Consider the following 17580-nt stretch of genomic DNA (forward strand, 5'->3'; position numbering starts at 1 on the left):
TGGCCACCAGGCTAGTCTACTCCAACGGGGACTAATTCTGCTCATTGTGGGTGAGTGATAGACTGCGGTAAGAAAATGATGGATGGGTATTCCTTCCCTCTCATGATCCACAGAGCTGAAAACTTTGAACCATCGTCTCAAATACACCAGTTTCTCTTTTTTGACTGAGACCTAGATAACAGAGACTTGGGTGACTGACATTTTAGGGAGTTAGTGAGGGTACAGATGTTCCCACACTGACCGGTTTCCCAGTGGTGCACAGGGAGGTCTGAAAAACCTGACCATGGAGGTATCACTCAGGTCATGAATCTCTTCGTGATGGAAATGAGGGCTCTGGTGTTTGATGCCAATGTAGACAGGTGTTTGAAACAATAGAGACTGATGTCTTTATCTGGCTGATAAATTTCTGTATAAGTCAATGCTGTCTCTCAGTAGTCACACATTTGTAGATCCCTCTTTTTGCTTGTGCAGTATTGCAAGATTTTAATTCTGCCAAAGCTCAGGCACAACCAAGGACTATTCAGGAAAATATCATTCCAGAGACAGAGACAGAGAAATGGTACTCCCAGTCTCAGTCTTGTCTGAGATCTTGGGAAAAGGTGTGGAGTGCAAGATAAAAAAGTTCAGGGTGTCATTAGAAAATCATGTTAAAAATACTAGTGAACAGCTCCCCCTGATTTACATTATGGTGGTAGAATGCACTAAAAAAGCATTTTATTGTTTTTTGATTTGCCATGCAAATTTCACTTGTCTTCTGCATAGGGTGAGAGTCTTCATCTAGGTGTTTACAGACACTGAGGGACCAACCTAAAAAAGCGTTATTAAACAGACCTCACTATGCACTCTGTAGAGGCTGTCTTGAAGCCAGCAGTAACTCAGTCAGTATGTGTAAAACCTTATTTCCCCTTCAGGATGTGGTTAACTTGTTTTTCAAAGCAAGGGGGAGTTAATCTTACATGGTGTAACTTAGTCATAAATGTTGACCACAGCATCCTGCTTGCTGCTTGTGAGAGAAACATGACTTGGGGAATATGTGTGTTGGGGTCTTTTTGACTAATAACCAAGTTGCTATAGAAACTATCACTCCATCAAACCACCATACATTATTTCCTGTTGGCCTCTTCCTAGTGTGAAGGAGTGGAAAAAAACAGCATGTTTTCTTCTCTTCTCATATGTGTATTTTCCTTCCTCATGTTCATATCAGCTGTCTCTTAACGTATTTCTCCTTAGACATGTGTCTCTCTGCTACGATCCAAAATATCTTGCTTGGGTTTCTTCAAAGTGATCTGAAAGGTCAGACCTTATTCGAATCCTCTGACTCTAGAATTCATGGCCCTGCTGAAGCTTTTTAATGTGCCAAAGAGAATCTCCATTTCCCTGTACAAAGTCTAGGCAAGACAAATTCAGACAATAGGAAATCTAGGTTATCAAAGCTGTATTTCTAATCTCCCTGGTCATTAGGACACTTGGATTTCAGCAATCTCCATCCCAAATTCAGAAGAAAGATCACAGAACAAACCACAGCATTTTGGCTTAGTAGAACTTTATTTTGGTCACTACTGCAGTAACCTAAAATTCAGGTGCTGTAGACTTTGCAGAAGAAATACAGGTTTAATAAAGAAATGCAAATAAAAATGTTTCTATGGTTGAATGTTTTCTGGTTGAAGTGAATCACTTTGATCCAACACAGATCTTCTCATCTACACTAGAAAATTATTGTTATTAAAGCTACCTAAAAAGCATTAAAGCTATAAATAGCATCTACTGTACCTGAATTCTTTAAGCAGTAATACATCAGTTCTACAGACTAACACAATATGCCTGTAAAAGGTGTTTTACAAGGGTCATATACCTATAGTGAGGTTTGGATTTTTCAGAACTATTGAAGTAGGTTGGATGCTTCTATGCAAAGGCTGGAAGAGTGAGGAGATTCATTTCTACTTAGCAGAGGCATGAGGATAAATACACTCCTCAGCTCACAGACAAAAAGCAATAGCAAAAGCAGTTACAACTCTTACTACATAAATTATCTAGGCAGGATTCAACAGTATAAAATGTCTTAAGGGGAAGGTGCTGTGCTGTGTTCTGGATGATTATTGTCATTGGCTGTTCAACCCGTTGTGCTGCTGGCACACACTCTCTCCTGCTGTTCTTCAGGTTGCTGTTGCCTTGCTTCCCCACTGCCTGGAAGAGCAAAGTGTGTTTAAACTACATTTAATGCAACTGGGCCTATGTGCTGCTGTTTGATAGCTGTCAGATCAAGACAGGTAGACTCACAAAACTTAGGCTGGACTATCTTTTGTGCCTCTTTGGATACCTTAATTTAAAAATCCTCCCCCCTCCTTGCTTTCCTTCCACTACTTCCCATGTTTGTGTTTTGGAAGCCTTGCTTTTGACTCCTTATTTGTCTTGATTTTTCTCCAGGCTTTCTGCTCTGCCACTTGAAATAGTCATTGAGATCTCTCTTAGGCACTTCCGGTAATACCTGAGTTGCTCTGGCAGAACAAGTTTGCTGCAAAGAAAATCTGGGGATCAGCCACCAAGAACTGAGCTTTGGATACAGATTATCTTTGTGGGTTGGGGGGGGAGGATCAGGGGGGGTTGGTTGGGTTTGGGTTGTGGGAGTTCTTTTTGGTGGGGAGGGTGGTTTGGTTTTTTTCCCCAGAAGCCTACAAGAGTTATTTAATGGAAAGAGGAGCAAATGAACAAGTATCATTCCTTGCGGGGTTAGAGAAGTACACAAAGACAAGCAGTCATTCCTGGCATGTGCTTCCAGTATTACTACTGATCAAGCTATGTGCTTCCTTACCTCAGAAAAGAAACAACTTGATACTCATGAGTGTATTGAAGGCGATACTTTTTGCCAGCAGGACTCTCAAACCCAACACAGCCATAGACAGCATGTTTGCTTTCTCCATTTTGGTATCTGCTAAGTGATAGAGAAAAGATGGGAGAGATCATGGTCTGGATTTGGATATTGTGATATTGGCAGAAAGTGGAAAAAAAAACAGGTAACAGTTTCAGGGAAAGAAACAGCAGCAAAGGAAAAGATGACAGAGAAACATGGCAACAACAGGGGAGGAAGATGTCTGTCTAGGTTGGATTTTGCTTCCTGTTGCTTGTCTGTTACTAAACTAGCTACCTTGAAAAAGCAGATTGTGCTCGATTAATATGTTGTATTCTGATTCCTCTGCCCCTGAGAAAATACATTTCCATGCATTTATCCCCAACATAGTAATGTAACTTCACAATCTATTTAGGTAACTAACCTTGTGCAGAGGTGTCTGTGGTGTTGCAAACCTTCCCTGTTACTGGTTCTTCAGCCTCCTTTTCTGTAGCATGATAAAGAAAAGGCATTATAAATTATATCCAAATTTTAAAAAGGATTAAACAAAATGTCCATATGATCCTTCCTACAGGGACATGTAGGCAGTACAGTCTGAGGCTCAGATGACCGGTCACTAATTCTAACATTAATTTGAGGAGAAAATTTCTCCATGCAGTTTCAGGAAACAAAAGAATTCCTGAGTTGTTTTGGTTTAACTATTTGAATGAGCTTCATGATGGCAAAAACAATCCCCCAAAATATAAAAAGTGGTTTAGGAAAAAAAAAAAAAACACACCACCACTTTGACTTTTTGTTGTTTTTAGAAAGGCTATTTCAGGCTGTGCTTTAGGAGATTTGCTGCTATGTGGTGAAGTATTTAGTCATAAGTAAATGTACATTTTTTAAAAAAGATTGTGTCTTTTCCCCCCAAAAAAAAGTAACTCCAAGTTGTTAAACTGTTAAGACCATATTTTAGATGCTTTTAAATATCTTTCAGCTCTACCTGCTTAAGTACTAGATGTCTTTCCCATTTCTGCTGGTTACTCAGAGCAATGCTTACTAGCAGGAGAAATAGCAAGCACGAGCAAACACTGCCTCCAGAAACAAGTTGCAGCTGTACCACAAAATTATACCTGGCAATGTTGCATTGGTTGTAATAGTGCTGTTGAATTTGGCCATGCAGGTCACCTCTGTGCCTTTTGTCACATTGACCACCTTAATAGTAGAGTACAACCCCTCTGATGTCAAAATGGATGTGCTCTGTTCATATACGACGTCACTAGAGGACATCTCCAAGCTGATTTTCTTTGTATAGGATTTCCTTGCCAAACAAGCTGCTTTCCCAGTGTGACCATCTTCTTGCGGTTTCTTTGATTTCATCACAATGACTTCTGGGACAGACTTATTTTGAATGTCTGTAAAAAAAAAAAAAACATTGTTTGGGCTTGATTTGATTTTATTGCAAGCTTGCCTGAGTGCTAAGTCACCTAAAGTTCATGTATATTCCAGCTGTGACTAATTCCTAGCATTATTAATGACTAATGGCCTTTTTTGTCATTATTTCTTTCTGCTGCTTCTAAAAGATCAGATCAAAGACAGAAAGGGTGTATGAGAGTAGGTTTTTTATAGGAGCTTTAATTCCACAGGATTCTAAGCTTTCTTTTGCCAAAGCTCATGCCTATATGTGAATTCTTTATTTTATAAGTAAGGGACCTGCAAATGAGAAGAGAACTTTTATGCATGCCACTCCAAGAGTCAAATTATTCTGCTTTCTCGACAATTTAATTCCTAAAAATAACATTTCTATCAAGGACTGTCTTGCATATTCATGAGACAGGAGGGAATAACTGTTTTTCTTTTACTCTCCCTCCCCTCCCCCAAATCTTCTTCTGATGTGGCTAAAAGGTCTAACCATAGCAAGAGTGGTAGGGCAAAGAGAAGTCAGTTTGTTGCTTTACTGTTGTGCAAGGTTACTCTAACAAATGTCATTACTTGCAGAAATTAAGTACTGCTGCTGGAGTGGGGGACAAGGTTGATCTTTTCAGTAACAAATGCTCAGATGCAAGAGGGATTTCTGTCTCTAAGATGGGAAAGTAGGAGAGAAGCAATTAGAAGTCTGTGAATTGCATATCTCCACTTCTCCAGAAGTTTCTGATAAGGTCAAGAACTTTCAATTATGGAGGAGGTTTTCCCCACTAGATACTGTACATGGTGTAAGACATTTCAGCCCAGTCTGGAGACAATGAAAATAGAATACAATTGGTACTTGGTTCAACAAAAATTCTTGTGCCTATTCTAAAAGTGTGACTTTTCTCATCCATATGCTCTGCCATATTGTTAGTCCCACAGCTCCAGGGGCAGTTAGAAGTATAATGCAGAATTTGTATAATAACCTGATTTGAAGGGAAGAACACCCCAAGGCCTATGAACTAGATGTCCATGGACAAATATTCTTACAAACTTCCTTAGATTAGTGTAATAACCTTCAGTGGTAGTTCTTTAGCATTAAGATACCAGCAAACATCAAGATATGAAAAACATGTCCTAGAACTGGAGTTTCGAAAGAACCTAAAAGACGCTGACAAGTTTTCACAAGATTTGGGATCCTTGGTCTCTCATGCATATTTCAGAAGAGTTACCGTGAAACTTTTACATGTGTTTTTTCAGTTTTGAAAGAATTTTAGAGTTGAATTCTCAATTCCAAGCAACATACATGAATGAAAAGGCTTGACAACTGCAAAAGCCTGAATTTCAACTATGTAGCAGCAGCCTTCTCTGGGAATTTCTTATAAGATATACAAGTAATGAAATAAGATTGCTTAAACTTGAAGGGGATGTCTTTTAAGGGAACAGTTGATCTCAAAATAATTTACTAGCCAACAAATCATTATAATATCATGATTTTTTTAAAAATAAAATGCTTTTGCCCTCAGGTCATAGGTGGAGAAACCAGGGTGATTCCACATACCAATGTCAGGACAAGATTAGAACATGAATTATAATAAAAACATGAAACTGAAGGGAATCATCTATCATGCTTCCTTGCCAAAAAGGGCTCAGCTTACAAAAGGCTATCAGACATATCAAAAAAGATTTACATGTCCGATGTGACAGAAGCATCCTGATGGGTCTCTTTGCTAAAGACAGGTGCATTAGGCTTTGAATTTTGCATGACGTCTGCCTTGCAATCTGGTCAAGAGATCCCTCAGGTCTAACATTTTGTTCATGACAGGGTATTTTTTCAAGATTTGATCAAGGGGCTCTGATTTTACTCTCTTTCCCCACCACCCATACCCCAATACTGAGGAACTGAGGTGAAAGCCAAGTAGTACTCTGCCATAACTTCACGATTGGCTCGATTAATAAAACAGGCACAACTCCATGCTTGTCAACACCTACAGCAAGCAGATACCAAACAGGAATCAAAGATTCATTGATTTCATTTCACCTATTCAGTTTAACTCAAACTCTGAACAATTTAGTAAGATAAAACTAGTACAGAAATGTTGCATAAGATGCCATTTAATGCTTTTGTACATTATCCTTCTCCCCTCTCAGTGCTGTCTTTCTAACTCTGACAGAATAGAAAGTCTTAGGAACTTAAATGTCAACCTCCACAGAAACTTTATTTCCCTTTAGACTGTCCAAGCATGACTTCAAAACCAAACGATTACTATGAAAAGCTTATTAAGATGCCTGACTAAGTGGGACGTTAGGTCCCAAAGAAATTTGGCATGATAGCAGAAGTGGGATCGGCATGTTTTTTATACTTAAATTGTCTAATTGCATATAAAAATGTTATACATAGGAAGCCTAAAGTCTAATTAGTGACTTTAAAGCATGGAGGAGTGGCTGCCTGAATTTTAGGAGGAAGAAAAGGAAAAAAAGTTAAAATCCAAACAATAACAACTCAGAAAAGGTTAATGCATAAAGAATACCTACTTGGCTCCACGGTCAGTTGAGTCCCCTTCCCAAAGACAAGAGCAGCAGTAACACACAGTTAAAATGCGTAAATCAAAAAAGGCTCATTTTGCTATTCTTCCTACATACATTTCCTTTCCAGGTGCTGTAACATGGTTTTGCCAGAGCCTGTTAGTCCTGTGCATTCTTTGTTATCTGAGAAGCTCTTTAGAGGCTTTTCATGTTTTCTGGTCTCCAGTATTTCCAAACAGCCAGTATACTAGCAAGCTGCTTCCCTGGCATAACTCACTGGGTAAAATCCTCAGCAAGAACAAATGTACACTGTGCAATTGTAGTTAATAAAGTGGAATTATTTTTTTATCAGACCCCAGAAGACTCAACTGAGTCCCACTACTTTGCATTACCTGAAAATACAGCCATGAATTCCTATCACTGCTTGCTTTTGGGAGGGATTTTTATATTATGTTCTGGCAGTAGCATTTCATTAATACAAAAAGTTATACTTCTTTTTCCCTTTAATCTTGCAAAGTCATGGGAAGAGTTATATATTCCATAATGTTATGGGCTTTAGTTTTCTTAATGAAAGTTTTATCTAGAATAAAAAAAAAACCAAAACAAAACCAAAACATTATCTGTCCTCAACTGAGCCCTCAAGAGGAGAATATACCTTGAATATCCTATAGTGACTACTAATGCATGTTTTCTACGTCATTTTGTGTTCAGAGATTCTCAAAAGATTTGGGTAGTTCTAGATTCGTCTGTTCTTACCATCTTAAAGTGCATACTAGCATCTCCCAAAGAAATCCAAATTTAGCAACAAAAGGGTCAGGTTGCACAAATTCTGGAAATTTTGGCTTCAACTTAAGTATTTCAACAGACACTGAGTGACTTAGATGCTTAAGGCCTATTATCTTTTATTGTCAAACATAATCCTAAAGCTTTTGTGCATCTTTGAAAATGTCATCCTATCCTTAGCTAGAAAAAGAGAAATCATTGAACACCATGGAAACTTCACTCCAGTGTAGTTTCACGTAATTTTGCATCAGGATGTCAGAGAGAAGAGACAGGCAGGAAAAACAGAGAAAGAATGATTTAAAGCATTTCAGGGTGGAGGAGAAGGCAAGGCTAATACCTTTCTTTTGTCAAATGAATTGTTCTCTAACTCAAATTGTGGGAAACTCAGTGAAGATGTTTTAGAAATTTGCGTAATGTACTGTAAAAGTTTGCTTAAATCACGAATATCTTGTTGCAGTCAATAAGCCACATGTTACCTTCAGCTGATTAGAAACAAAACTTTTCTTGTCAGCAGAATAAACAACACGTTAAACTTTTTTAAAAAAAATAGGACCCTTTATGTGAGAAACAAGAGTATCATATCAGCGTTTCTATAAATATCTGAAATGGCAATACCATTGCTTAATCTTCCACCTGCCAGCTCTTAGACTGCGTTTTGTTGGTTGTTTTTTCTTGCCAAATTCTAGTATTTTCTATGGGATATTTTACCTCTTTTTTTTTTTTTGACAAATACCGTTTTCAAATCAGTGTTGACTGATGTGAAAATAATGGAATCTGGCAGTTTCTTCTGGTCCTGCATTTATGACTGAGGATTCACTGGTTAGAAAGAACAGATCTTTCTTCAGAATGATAACTTTGTATTCCTTTGTCCCTTTGGAATTAGGGGTGGACTTAAATTGTTCCAAAACAGATATTTATTCCCCTGCAAGATATCCTGCATACCTGGACAGATATTAGGCAGCACCTAAGGGAGTCTCATACCCTTCTGGAATGAGAGCAGGATGTTTTAGGTATGTAAAATTACATGGGACATTTTTGCAGCACTTTAAAGACATGCAGATCTCTGAAAGCACCGTAACAAGTCTTAGGGTATGCACCTGGATGTTTAGGGTAACAAAGATCAACATAACAAACTCCCCTGCTGCCCCAACATTTACACTCCCACAGAAAACCTTGGGTTAACATCCACCGTTTTTGTACATCATGAAATTCCAATAAAGGTAGGAAGAACTAAGGCTTGTTATGATCCTTACTCACCACATCTACATTTTCAAAGCCTAGGCAAATTGGTAGCCAATTTTCATTCATTCTAAGTGGTCTTGGATATGAAGCAGCTGTGAAAATTTTAGGATATTTAACCACCTTCCTCCTCTGCCTCCACGCCAATATAATCACTTACCTGGTGACACTATGAGTGTCATGCCAGTGTCAAAAACTAACTTCTCATACCAGATAGCTAAAGACCTGTCTCAAAACTTCTCTCCACTGTCAGCTCTTCACTGAGCTGTGCTTTCCTGCTCAAAATGAGGCAGTGAAAATCCACTGGAGAATAGGACACCTCGCAGTGAATTTGGGCCAGAGTGCTATCCAGACTGGGAATAGATTATAACATTTTAAACTTAAGTACTGTACACCAGGTGTTTGGGGATCATAGAGTAAAGCTGATATACAGAGGTAGTCCAGTTGTTCCTCTAAAGCCTTCCTAAGCAGATACAACCTGAGGATTCAGCTTAAAACTCTGGATGGAGAGAATGAACTCTAGGGATTATTGCAGCAGAAAATTCTTAGAGTGAACCCAAACCATGAGATTCCTTTGTCCTCTTCCCCCTTAATTTTAACATAATTTTTAGAAACAAAATAATGATACTTACTTGGTTCAACTGTAAGAGTGGTCCCACTTCCAAATATAAGCTTATCTGTCCTCACACTGCTAATGCTTAGTCCAATAAATAACTCTTTCCTTATGGTATTCAAAAGTGTTTTAAAAACAGGAGATGAAAAGCCAGATATTTGTCCTAATGATCCACGTATGCAATCCCATGAGGGTATCCAGAGCCACATTTTCTTCCAAAACTGGAAAGAGAAAAACAACAATTGAATAGTTCAATGATTTCAAATAGCTTGATTGAATATAGAATTTCCAAGTTCTCCCTTTCTTCCATCTTTTAGAAATCCTGTGAGTTCTATATTTCCAGGATAAATAGAAATATGAAAAGAATGTTGTATTTGTCTCCTTAATCATTTCAGTCACCCATCTCCTTTCTTCCCCCAAATATACTGCCTTTTTTCCATCTTTGGGTTTTTGTACAGGGCCCTATGTTGTTTATATCATTGTGATACTCCAGTCCCCCAACACAGTGATACATTCCATTACAAAAACTCTCTTCCTTTTCACTACACAGAATTTTGGATTATACAGGCAGTCACATGACTTCTCGAGTGGTTTCTGTCTCAACACACCACATGAAGAAACATGATATGGCTTTCAAATAATGGTCTAAAATAAGACCAAAAAGGCTGAATTATAAGTAAAAAATTTGGGAATACATGACACCTCTGAAAAGCCTCATGAAGTTAAGCTGAATAGAAAGCATGAAAAAAAATCAATATTTTTAGTGCTATTTCAAAGCATTTATGAAAATCATCCTCTGCTGCAGGAAGCTGCTACTTTTTTACCTTGAATTTGGTTTCAATGCTCAGGAGTGTGAAGAAGTTGACTGATCTTGGCTCTTAGAGTTGGTGTCTAGGGGTCATTTCATGCTTTAGGAAGTCTTTATGCTGTTTTAGTTAAGATGAGAAAGTAAGGAAAATGATTGAGTTTTGTTAGTTAGAAGCACTGTACCCATGGAAGTAGCTATTAAAGAGTAAAGGAGTTGTTGCAGATTGATCAAATCCTTCATGATGACCAATTTCTGCATCATTAGCACTATCTGGGCCTTGATGGCAAGAGAGGGACTCAGTCTCTGAGACCCTGCAGCATTAAGAGCCCACTTCTCCCTTGTCTGGCAAAGGAGAGGCAGGTTGAGTCTGTGCCCATCAAGATGGGAAATTGTATTGGGTTTGTGTGACAAGATTTTGGTAGTGGGGGGCTACAGTGGTGGCTTCTGTGAGAAGCAGCTAGAAGCTTCCTCTATGTCCAATAGAACAAATGCCAGCTGGCTCCAAGATGGACTCGCTACTGGCCAAGGCCAAGCCAATCAGCGACGGTGGTAGCACCTCTGTGATAACATATTTAAGAGGGGGAAAAAACTGTGCAACTTCAGCTGGAGAAGAGGAGTGAGAACACGTGAGAGAAACAACTCTGCAGACACCAAGGTCAGTGAAGAAGCAGGGGGAGGAGGTGCTCCAGGCACCAGAGCAGAGATTCCCCTGCAGCCTGTGGTGATGACCGTGGTGAGGCAGGCTGTCCCCCTGCAGCCCACAGAAGTCCACGGCAGAGCAGATATCCACCTGCAGCCTGTGGAGGGCCCCATGCCAAAGCAGGTGGATGGGCCCAAAGGAGGCTGTGACCCTGTGGGAAGCCCACACTGGAGCAGGCTCTTGGCAGAACCTGGCGGACCCAGGGAGAGAGGAGTCCACGCTGGAGAAGGTTTGCTGGCAGGACTTGTGACCCCATGGGGGACCCACACTGGAGCAGTCTGTTCCTGAAGGACTGCACCCCATGCATGAGACCCACGCTGGAGCAGTTTGTGAAGAACTGTGGCCTGTGGGAAGAACTCACATTGGAGAATTTCTTGGAGGACTGTGTCCCATGGGAGGGACCCCATGCTGGAGCAGGGGAAGAGTATGAAGAGTCCTCCCCCTGAGGAGGAAGGAGCAGCAGAAATAACATGCAATGAACTGACCACAACCCAGATTCCCTGTCCCCCTATGCCACTGGAGGGGAGGAGGTAGAGAAAATCGGGATTAAAGTTGAGCCCAGGAAGAAGGGAGGGGTGGGGGAAAAGTGTTTTTTAAGATTCAGTTTTTATTTCTCATTATCCTACTCTGATTTGATTGGTAATAAATTAAATTAATTTTCCCCAAGTCGAGTCTGTTTTGCCTGTGACGTTAATTGCTGAGTGATCTCTCCCTGCCCTTATCTCAACCCACAAGCCTTTCATTATATTTTGTCTCACCTGTCCAGCTGAGGAGGGGGAGTGATAGAGCAGCTTGGTGGGTGTCTGGCATCCAGCCAGGGTCAACCCACCACAGAAATGGTGATTCTCATGATGACAAAGGCTGGGAGCTTGTGACCTCTGACACCAAGAAGGCAGCTCTTGCTTCACTTGAAGATTTGCAATGACAGAATAGATTCAGTGCTGTCATACCAAATCAGGGGCTGGGAGCTCTGTCAAATGAGGCGTCTGAGCCTGTTGACCATGAGCCACACTGAAGCACCAGGAAAAGTGGTGTTAGTAATGGAAGGCTCCCTGCTGCAGGGAACAGAAGCCCCCTCTGACAGCTGGACCAGTCATCTAGAGAGATTTGCTCCTTGCCAAGGACTTAGATTGGGGACATTGTTAAAAGACATGCAAGACTTACTAAACCTACAGTCTACTACCCCTGCTTGCTTTTCTATGTGGGTATTAATGATACTGCCAGCGGAGTCCTGGAAAGTAGCAAGCAGACTCTGGGGGTGATGATCAAGGGCTTGTGGGCCCAGCTGGGTTTCTCTTTGATCCTTCTGGTGAGGGGGAGGTCAGTGAGAAGGAGGAGTGACTGGATCCTGCTGGTCACAGTTGGTTGCACAGCTGGCACTGGCAAAAGGGACTTGTTTTCTATGACCATGGGACCCTTTTTGAGGATTGAGGACTGTTTGGAAGAGACGGGATGCACCTGACTAAAAAAGACAAAAACATCTTTGTCACCAGGCTGGCCAACCTAATAAGAAGAGCTTTAAACTAGGAACAACAGGGGAGGAAGAGGATGATCAATAATCGAGAAAGTGGTGGGAAGGGTTGGTACAAAATATATGAGGAATGATATGAACAGGACGGACTTCATAATAAAATTTTTTAAAAAGGGCTGAAAGGTGTGCACTTCAGGTGTGTGCACATATATAAGGAAGTATCTATGGAGGAAAAGAAAACCCTCATATAATTTCTGGGAAATCAGCATGACTGGGTGCCTCTTTAAAGTGCCTGTGCACAAATGCATGGAATATGGGGAAAAAAACCAAGGGAAATTAAAGTTCTGCTAGTAGTTGCAGGGCTATGATCTCACTGACAACACAGAGATGTGGTAGGATAGCTCACATGACCTAAGAACTGAAATGCATGGTGAAGTGCAAGTTAGTGCACATCAGCTGGGCTCCTGTCCAGCATGGCCCAGTTTTTCCTCCATGGCTGGCTGCAGAGCTATGGGATCATGGATGTGCAGTGGAGTAGCTTAAAGAAGTACTGTAGTGGATGGAACTAGGCTGTTTAGGAAAGACAGGCTGCGGAGGCGAGGGGGGGCAATTGCCCCTTCTGTCAGCGAGCAGCTGGAATGGACCTCTGCTTTGGGATGTACAATGAGCCAGCTAATAGTGTATGGATCTGGATTAGAGGGTATGCTGACCTTGGCATGGGTGACATTGTGGTGGGTGGCTACTAGAGATCACCTGATCAGGAAGAAGTAGACAAGACCTTCTTCAGACAACTGGAAGAAGCCTCATGTTCACTGGCCCTGGTCCTCATGGGGGACATGAGCCATACCACGTGTTGGCTGACGGGACAGCCCAGCAGGGCACAAGCAATCGAGCAGATGAAAACTTCATCAGAGGAAGAATTAGTGGTGGATGTGAAGGTGAGGGGCAGCCTTGAGTGCAGTGGTCATGCAGTGTTTGAGCTCAGAATCCAGAGAGGAGGGAGCAATGGAAAAAGGAGGACTGCAGCCCTGGACATCAGGAGAGGTGAATTTAGGCTCTTCTGGGATCTGTTTGGAAGAGTCCCATGGGTTATGGTCCTGGACAGAGGAGGGGTCTAGGAGAGCTGCTTCATTTTCAGAGATCACCTCCTTCAAGCTCAGGACTGGTTCATCTTGACAAAGCAATAAGTCAAGCAAAGTTGGCAGGAGGCCAAAGTGATGAAGAAGGGGCTCCTGAATAAACCCATAAATAAGAAAGAAATGTGCAAGAGGTGGAAGCAGAGGAAGATGATCTGAGGGGATTATAAAGACCCTGTCCGATCATGAAGGGATTGGGTTAGGAAAGCCAAAGTGCATCTGGAGTTCAATCTGGTGAGAGATTTGAAGGGCAACAATCCTCCTTTGTTGGATGTGGAGGGAAACATTGCACAAAGGATGAGAGAAGGCTGAGGTACTTAATGCCACCTTTGCCTCTGTCTTTAATAGTCAGACTGGTCATCCTCGGGGTTTTCAGGCCCATGAGCTGGGAGATGAAGATACGATGCAGAATGAAGCCCTAGTTGTCGAAGAGGTGGCAGTCACCGACCTGCTCCTCCACCTGAATGCTTACAAGTCCATGGGGCCAGATGGGATCCACCCGAGGATACTGAGGGAGCTGGCAGAGGAGCTTGCCGAGCCACTCTTCATCATTTATCAGCAGTCCTGGTCAACTGGAGACATCCCAGATGACTGGAAGTTAGCAAATGTGAAACCCCTCTACAAGAAGGGTCAGAAGGAGGATCCGGGGAACTACAGGCCTGTCAGCCTGACCTCAGTGCCGGGAAAGGTCATGGAGGAGATCATCTTGAGTGCCGTTATGCAGCACGTGTGGGACAATCAGGGGATCAGGCCCAGCCAGCATGGGTTCATGAAGGGAAGGTCCTGCTTCACTAACCTTCTATGACAAGGTGACCTGCTTAGTGGATGAGGGGAAGGCTCTGGGTGTTGTCTACTTGGACTTTAGTAAGGCCTTTGACACAGTCTCCAACAGCATTCTCCTGGAGAAACTGGCTGCTCATGGCTTGGATAAGTGCACTCTGTGCTGGGTTAAAAACTGGCTGGATGGCTGAGCCCAGAGAGTGGTGGTGAATGGAGTCAAATCCAGGTGGCGACCAGTCATGCGTGGTGTTCCCCAGGGCGCAGTACTGGGGCCGGTTCTGTTTAATATCTTTATCGGTGATCTGGATGAGGGGATTGAGTGCACCCTCAGTAAGTTTGCAGACGACACCAAGTTAGGTGGAAGTGTCGATCTGCTGGAGCGTAGGAAGGCCCTACAGAGGGACCTGGCCAGGCTGGATCAATGGGCCGGGGCCAACTGCATGAGATTCAACAAGGCTCAGTGCCAAATCCTGCACTTGGGTCACAACAACGCCATGCAACGCTACAGGCTTGGGGAGGAGTGGCTGGAGAGCTGTCTGGCAGAAAAGGACCTGAGGGTGTTGGTTGACAGCCGCCTGAACATGAGCCAGCAGTGTGCTCAGGTGGCCAAGAGGCACAATGGCATCCTGGCTTGTATCAAGAATAGTGCGGCCAGCAGGCCAGGGAGGTGATAGTGTCCCTGTACTTGGCACTGGTGAGGCCGCACCTCAAGTACTGTGTTCAGTTTTGGGCCCCTCACTCCAAGAAGGACATTGAGGTGCTGGAGTGTGTCCAAAGAAGGGCAATGAAGTTGGTGAAGGGTCTAGAGCACAAGTCTTACGAGGAGCGGCTGAGGGAGCTGGGGTTGTTTAGTTTGGAGAAGAGGAGGCTGAGAAGAGACCTTATTGCTCTCTACAGCTACCTGAAAGGAGGTTGTAGTGAGGTGGGAGTCAGTTTCTTCTCCCTAGTAAGAGGCAATAGGACAAGAGGAAATGGCCTCAAGCTGTGCCAGGGGCAGTTTAGGTTGGATATTAGGAAAAACTTCTTCACCGAAAGGGTGGTCAAGCACTGGAACAGTCTGCCCAGGGAAGTGGTTGAGTCTCCATCCCCGAGATATTTAAAAGAAGGATAGACATTGTGCTCAAGGACATGGTTTAGTGGTGCACTTGGCAGTGTTAGGTTAACGGTTGGACTCAATGACCTTAAGGGTCTTTTCCAACCTTAATGATTCTATGATTCTATGATTCTATGATTCTATGAAAAAGGTTTCTAGAGGTACATCATCAGCCAAAGAAGGACTAGGGAAAATGTGGGCCCACTACTGAATGGGGTAGGAGATCTGGAGACAAAAGATACTGAAAAAGCTGAGGCACTTGTTGCCTTCTTTAACTCAGTCTTTACAGGTACATCCAACCTTTAGTATTCCCAGGTAAATACAAAGGAACCACATGTGATTCAAAATCCTTGTTCTGATGTCTAGTAGCTGGGAGATTACTAGTGAGAAGTATCCTTTCTAGTCTCCTGCTCTTGTTCGTCATGCATCTGCTTCTGGCCACTGTTGGATGAAGCTAAAAGGATATTTGTTCTTACCAAAAAAAGTGTGAACAAATCTTCTTCCTCTGTGCTCTGAGTCAAAGAGAAGAACATAATGGTAAGCTTAAATGGAAACATCGAAAATACAGTCAGTTAATCCCTACTTGCTCAATTTGAGCCGATGGTCAGATGTCTAAAATGACGTCCCTTGCAAGATCCAAAATCTGACATTGAATGTTGGGGAAACTGGACTTGCAATAGAGAGGTCTTCTTGCTGTCTGAGTCATTCTGGAAATCAAATTTGTGTGTGTGCATACAGTTGTCTGAGGAAAAAGAGACTATGCAGGGCACCATTTTTCCACCTTCATGAGAAGTTAGTGAGCGAGACAATTTTTGTGTACTTGTTCAGCCCTTTTCAGTCACTGTGGTACGTAGTCCACACAGTGGTAGACAGTTCTACAAAAACATTTCCTTTTTTCCGTGCCAGGTGATGTCTCCTCTTTCATGTTCTTTGAAGAGCTGGATTTTATTTTCCTCTTCCTCTATACTGTTCTACCTCTGAACAATCTAATACTGTTCCAGAGAGGTTGCTATACACTAAAAATAACATTATTACCATTGCTTTTTTTGGCAGATAGGGTCGTATTAATCTCTCACTAAAATATTGCCTTGTCAAAAAGAAATATTACTCCTTTTGAGTTGTTAGAGCTGTTCTCACTTAAAGGACCTGATTACTGGTTTGTCTTTTAACAAACACCAAGAGAGTTAGGGTGAAATATTTTAAAGAATATCTGGGGACCAGCTGCCCAAGTCTTATTAATTTTCAATTTAGTTTCATTCTACCTTTCCTAACTCTTTCTGGACTTTCAAGTATTTATGTTCTCGAAGCCTATTTTCATGCCAAACAAAAAATGAGTCCATGTTTACAAATTGTTCAAAAGTTATTTTTGTTTAGCTAGTGGTGGTTTAATGGACTCTGTCTTGACATGCTAAAGTCGCTTATTTACTCAGGTATTTGATTTTTAATATTTCTTGTTTGAGTGTCATTTTTATAAGGGCCTTAGGAGTCTTTTCCTAATTATATGCACCATTTTTTCTCAGTTTCTTTGATCTTGTGAAGTAGATTATTTGAGCACTGAGTTGGCTCTGCTTTGGCTCTTTGATTTATTTATATGTGCTTTTAGCTGAGTTTGAAGGTGGGGAACATCCAGTCATGGTTGACTGAAGTTGGCTTTTAATTTTATTTTTGTTCTACTTTAATGATTTTGATCAATGGTTACCCAGAATTGTGGAGCAGTTTCTGAATCCTCAAATCCATTTCCAAGATCCAAAAGGAAATAGCATTATTTTATCCTGTTCACAAATCTGCCTGGTTCCATGCTGTATTACTCAGTATGTTTATTTGCATTATTGTTTTTACCAAGTACAAAGGTGTATTTCTCATTTTTAATCACTGTTTTTAGTACCAGTGCTGCTATATTTTCTATAGTTAGTGTAGGCATGTTCATCCGCTGTTCCCTTTATTGTGCCAAATTGTTTTCTCCTACTTTTTGCCTCACTCCTCCAGGGAAGTTGCCAAGTTGGCTGGTGTGATATTTTCAGTCTCTTGAACTGTTGGCAGGACAAAGTCAACAAACTCTAAATACCTCCTGCCACAGGCCTGGGTACATAGAGGTGCCTCTCCCACACCCTTCACTCGCTGCCAAATCTTCCCAGAGCAGTGAAACCGCACCCTGCTTGCCACTAAGCGGATGCAGTTAAACAGCCTTTTTTCACGT

At 41.8% G+C, this 17580-nt stretch overlaps 1 gene segment (V, D, J or C); it reads right to left on the reverse strand.

The window, feature by feature from the left end:
- Positions 1-1532: 1532 nt before the first annotated feature.
- The window catches only part of LOC148052627 (T cell receptor delta constant-like), a 36842-nt gene continuing 20794 nt past the window's right edge, over positions 1533-17580 (reverse strand). The window contains 4 exon segments of the C gene segment in view: positions 1533-2184; positions 2810-2929; positions 3270-3332; positions 3961-4242. Coding sequence covers positions 2811-2929; positions 3270-3332; positions 3961-4242 — 464 coding nt within the window.

This window comes from Nipponia nippon, unplaced genomic scaffold (assembly GCF_047370975.1).
Source record: "Nipponia nippon isolate SJK-2023a ecotype South Korea unplaced genomic scaffold, ASM4737097v1 scaffold_45, whole genome shotgun sequence".
NCBI lineage: Eukaryota > Metazoa > Chordata > Aves > Pelecaniformes > Threskiornithidae > Nipponia > Nipponia nippon.